Genomic DNA, 5982 nt, shown 5'->3' on the forward strand with positions numbered 1-5982 from the left:
GCATAAGTGTATTCAAACAATTAAACCAGCATATAAATGGCATCGTTGGAACACAACATGTACATCTCGTTTTATAGTGATTTAGAAGTTAAAATGGCTTCCTTGACACACAGGCAAATCAAATTAAGACACTTTCTTATAATAAACACAATACATGTTATTCCATTAAATGTCTAAAGTGAATGTTTTCAACTTATAAAACACGTAGAAGCCTCCGAGCTAATGCTAACACGAACCTCTGCTACAAGGGATTTAAGCATGAAATAACAGTCTGGACAAAGTATTCATATTCGTTGCCGTTTTATTAGTATTTGACTTAAGTTTCATTTATAAGTGGTTTTAATACAACAGCGTACACAGTGCTTCCGTCTCAGTAAAGAGTTCTGCTTTTTACAAAATACAAAACAAAGTAAGCGGCTGCAGCGAGAGGAGTCCGGACAACGAGCAACGCTCATTCGCCAACACAACCAGGAAGTGAGTTTGAACGGATATCTGAAAACCGTAAAGGATCACATGCGACAACAAATACTTATATATCGCGGAAAGTGTCCCGACTCCCGACTCGGCGCTTCTTCGACAGGAAATGAACCCAAAATACAGCAAAGGCACATTCAACGACGACGGGCCGTTCCCTTTCTAACACCGAGAAGTGACACACAGCGTGGGATGGATGGAAAACACACACACACACACACACACGACGCGTTGTCGCTCAGTAAATCAAACATGGCAACCGATTGTGAGGAAGACTTAAATTCCCTTCTGACACGTACGTCTGAATCCCTTTATAACGCGCAGTCACACACACACACACACACACACACACACACACACACACACACACACACACACACACACACACACACACACACACACACACACACACACACACACACACACACACACACACACACACACACACTGTAGTTTCCCATGTTATTATTGCACCCAAATTGAAGGAAAAACAAGCCACAAAAGACCCATATAAGTTAATAGAAATAATCTAATGTAATATGTGCTGTGCTCCAACTAAACAACCCTACACACACACACACACACACACACACCGCTTGGTTTACGGAAGACATACAAGTGTGTGTGCGCTACAAGTACAATGGTTCCTATCCAACATTAGTCTACTTGTAAATGTTGGCGGGCGATAACTTCTCTTTAAGACCTAGTTGTTTATACATTTAGAGTATAAAAAAAACGCCCTGGCAACACCTGATCGAGTTCCACTGAAAGAGGGGGAATGGGTTGCCATGTTGCGTTAATATCCCCCTTTTTAGACGACACTGAAGGAACATTCTAGTTTTTTTATTTCTACCTTGATCTCAGTGCTTTTCTGGCTGCTTCCTCTCCGATGTGCATTCAATACGTTGTGCCACAGTGAGAAAGGAGCAGCGTGGAAGACATGGAAGGAGACTATAAAGGGGGCGAGGACACACCGCTCACGTGGCAGGAATTGGAAGCTTGTGGAACAAAGAAAAAACCTCTGGACTTCTTACAAAAAGAAAGGCTACCAAGCGGCACACCTGGAAATATGTAGATTGAGAGTTTTAATAACTACTTTTCTCGCTAGTTTCAATAACCACATCGTTTCCGTAACATATTCCACTTTAATGTTGACTTCTGTGGGAACAAGATCTAATATGATAAGTAAGTAATTTGTTTTCTGACCACAGAGACCGATAAGATAACGGAAGACGTCTTTCCTCACTCGTCTCGGATTACGGGCGGTAAGTAACCGATAAAAGAAGTGAAACGCAAGCTGTGAAAATACTTATTGTATCCCCAGAAGAAGCCACGACGGCGTTTGTTCAGTGGAGTTTGGCGAAGTTAAGGTGCAGACAGAACGATGAAGGCGGGATGGTTGAAAACAGCCAATCAGGACGGGGGCTGCAGGCCTGCGGGCCAATCAGACGGCTCGCTTCAGGCCTGTTGCTGGGCGATGAGGTTACGCAGCTGTTTGACGATGGTGTCGATGAGTTTCTGGCGGTCTCGGTCCGTCTTCCTGAACTGAGCGAAGACGTTGTTCTTCCTGCTCGTCTCCCGCATCCTGGAGACGGAGAAGAAAAGATCGATGACTGAGAATAACGAACAAAGAACGGTGCGGTTTAGTATTTGACTCGGATGCTGTCAGTAGATAATATGCACACACACACACGAGCGCTACATCGGACGAGCATGCTCAGTAGAGACACACACACACCCTGCTACTGTCACCTGTTAAAGGAACACAGTGTGTCATGAGACTGTGTGTGTGTGTGTGTGTGTGTGTGTGTGTCCACTGTTATGGACCTCCAGGAAGCTCAGGGCCCAGCAGGGTGCTTCCTCCTGGGCCCTGAGGACCACCGAGAAAACACTGACCCCATCGTACAAGTGTGTGTGTGTGTGTGTGTGTGTGTATCACTATCTCAGACTCTGATGTGTGTGTTGTTGAGGTGATAACATCAGTATCACCAGGACAAGAGTTTATTTTGTATGTGCGTGTGTTAATCCCTCACTGTACACATGCCTTAATCCCACACACACACACACACACACACACACACACACACACACACACACACACACACACACACACACACACACACACACACACACACACACACACACACACACACACACACACACACACACACACACACACACACACACACACACACACACACACACACACACACACAGGATACTCACGGCTTCAGTAACCTGCCAACACGATGAGGACAGATAGGAAGCAGAGAGCAGTTGAGACGGAGGAGAACTCAAACTCCAATAAAGATAATTATCGACAAATAAAACATGTCATTATTGTGAGTTAAAATGTGTGTGACGGCTTTAAAAGAGAGCGCATGTCCAAACCTAAATATATTTAGATTAAGACCGAGAGAGATTTGTTGGCATTTGGAAATGATGATGAATTAATTAATTATCAAAATGGCTGCACGTTAAAGTGTTCTTGTTCACATCGCTGATTCACGGACGAAACCCTTTCTAATGGGTTACAAGAAGGTATCGAGGAACAGAAGGACAGATGTGAGCAGGAGATGTGTGTGAAGCAGAGTGTGTGTGTGTGTGTGTGTGTGTGTGTGTGTGTGTGTGTGTGTGTGTGTGTGTGTGTGTGTGTGTCTCACTTCTCCAGCAGGGTCAGAGCGGTGTGTGGATTCACTCTCAGGTATTTACAGCTGGGTTTCCCGTAGTCAGCCAGGTAGGAGCTCCAGTCCCACTGAGTGAACAGCTCCAGCAACTAGAGAGAGAGAGAGAGGGAGAGAGGGGAGGGAGGGGGGAGAGAGAGAGGGGGAGAGAGAGAGGGGGAGAGAGAGAGAGAGGGGGAGCGAGAGAGAGAGGGGGAAGAGAGAGAGCATGAGAGAGAGAGGGAGAGAGGGGAGGGATTTTGTGGATAGAGGTGAGATAGAGAGATGGGGGCGATAGCAGAGATGGAGAGAGAGAGCGAGAGAGAGGGAGGGAGGGAGAGAGAGGTGAGAGAGCGAGAGAGAGGGAGGGAGGGAGAGAGAGAATACTGTGTCATCATTTTATGAAGTTGTCGACAACATTCAGAGATCAGGGTCCAACACACATATCCTTCCCTGGTTTGAAGTGTTCTCGAGTCAACGTGAGTACGGCTGCTCCGTCATGGCAACAATCAGAATCTCCATTATTTGGGTCAATAATTCTAATTGCGATTATTAATTGCGATTTTTGAAAACATCCATTTTGAAAACATGTTGAGCAGAATGTTTTTAACAGTTGATGATGATCCTGAACTTTAAGAATAATTCAACTGAAAAAAAGAAAAAAAAAAGTAAAAAAAAAAAAATCGTTTTATTTCAATTACGTTGTTTTCGTAATCGTTGCACGCCATAATCGTAATCACGATTAATTGAGCAGCCCGAAACTTGAGTTTAATCTACCAGACTGCTATTATTATATATATATATATTTATTTTGTGTATGTTTGTGTATATATATATTTATAAAACGGACAAGTCAAATCAAGCAATCTGATTGGTTCAGACTCCAGATGAAACAGGATGTGAAGAGAGATTTTAAGGCCGTTAGATTTGATGATTGGCTAGTTTTTATGATGACGTCACCATTGAGGAAGTGAAAGTGTCTGTCATTATGTTGTTCTCCACTTTGCAAATAAAAGGTAAAAACTTCAAATTTGTTGGCTAGTTTTTGATTTCATTACCAACACAAATATCTCACAGCAAACAATGGTGCAAAGGCGACATTAATACAAGATAATAAACAATTTAATAATAATAATAATAATAATAATAATACATGGGACTTTTATAGCGCTTTTCATGAAACTCAAAGACGCTTTAATGTTCTTTAACGGGTACATTTTGAGATTTCTGACTAGGTTATAAAATCTGGAGCCAGCTGATCGTTAATATGTAAGATGGAGAGATGTATGCATTACATAAACATATATGAAACTTTGTCTTACAGAGAGATTACTTATTCATAAATACCAGGGTGTAAACGGTCAGGTGTAAATGACAGGACATATGGCACCACGAAAGCCAACATTACAAACGTATGTTAATTAAAATGAGAAGATGGTGCACTAATCAGAGGTTGAACCAGATCGAAAAGCAGTTAAATAACGATGTATCCCCCTAAAAAATGATTTGCTAACCTTACATACGTCATTAGCATTATCCTAGCATTCACTTATGGCGCGTTTCCACTGCGGGGCCTCGCACGGCTTAGTACGGTATGTTAGGCCTTGGTACCCGGCCCGTCCACAAGCTTCTGAAGCTTTCGGTGGAAGCGTCAGCCAATCAAATCATATGCCAGTACAAGCTCTAGCCAATCAAACCGCTGCTTGTGTGTCAGGGGCGGGAGATTCATGTGATTGGTTGTTGGTCGAGCTTCAGACACGCCCAGCTCCAAGCTTTTTTTGAAGCTGTAGTGTGGACGTTACAGTTTAGTAGCTGGGGCAGTAACTATAGTAACGCAGTGTAGGCGGAGCCGTGACGTCGTCTTCAATGCGAACCACAAAACCAACATTAGCCGTTAGCCGTTAGCACTCAGAGCTCACAGCTCCTCAATTCTGTTCAGAAACTAGACAGAAGTGAAACAAGTACAAACCACAGACTGCCTGTGTCATGGAGAATACAGTCGCTGCTTTATTTATGTCTGTAGGCCGTTGTTGTGAGTGTGGACGGTCGGAGCATATATAACGTTAGCTTAGCTGATCTCCATTCAGAAAACACGCATTTTAAAAAGGGTTTTTCGCCTGCCGTCTGTCTGCAGACTTGTCAAAGCGTTAATTCATGCTTTTTACTAACCGGTATCAGTGTGTTGTTACTTCGGCATCATTTTGAAACGTGTATTACAATTAAATCACGGTCAAATATGTTCATCTTGTTGTAGTTGTAGCCCCCTAGCTGTCACTAGTTTAGCATACTCAGCCCGGCTGTTGGCCCGGGAAGAACCTCGATTTTGGAGCCAGAAAACTGTGAAAAAGTACCCGCTAGCCGGAACTACGCCGAGTGGAAACAAAACCATAAACGGGCCGGGTTTGGCGCGTGAAGCTGAAACCGTGCTACGCGCTGCAGTGGAAATGCCATTAGAGTAATTGTTAAAAACTCTCAAACCTATTCCTCGATGTTTTCACACACACAAGTTACTAAGCGAGTCATTTACAAAGACCTGTCGCAGCACAATCCTGATGTTTGTGTGTTCTTCATAATAACACTTTCTAAGAAATGTATTGCTCCATTTTGGGAGTTTCTTTTTTTCCCAGCGGACACAAAAACATTGAGGTAAACAACCACGGAAAACGCCACGGAGCAAAGAAGAGAAGAAGAGAAGGAGGAGAAAGAATCCCACATCTCGCACTGTTGCATAACCTGCTGCTGCCCTGCTGAACTCTGTCTGACACACACACACACACACACACACACACACACACACACACACACACACACACACACACACACACACACACACACACACACACAC

At 43.6% G+C, this 5982-nt stretch overlaps 1 protein-coding gene across 1 annotated transcript in view; it reads right to left on the bottom strand.

Moving 5' to 3' along the window:
* Nucleotides 1-283: 283 nt before the first annotated feature.
* The window catches only part of LOC117442851 (exocyst complex component 6B-like), a gene marked incomplete at its 5' end in the record, with an annotated part of 33294 nt that continues 27595 nt past the window's right edge, over nucleotides 284-5982 (bottom strand). The window contains 2 exons of the mRNA XM_071202499.1: nucleotides 284-2059; nucleotides 3138-3250. Coding sequence (XP_071058600.1) covers nucleotides 1933-2059; nucleotides 3138-3250 — 240 coding nt within the window. The remainder of the gene's footprint in view (nucleotides 2060-3137; nucleotides 3251-5982) is intronic.

The sequence above is a fragment of the Pseudochaenichthys georgianus genome, unplaced genomic scaffold (genome assembly GCF_902827115.2).
Source record: "Pseudochaenichthys georgianus unplaced genomic scaffold, fPseGeo1.2 scaffold_490_arrow_ctg1, whole genome shotgun sequence".
NCBI classification, from domain to species: Eukaryota; Metazoa; Chordata; class Actinopteri; order Perciformes; family Channichthyidae; genus Pseudochaenichthys; species Pseudochaenichthys georgianus.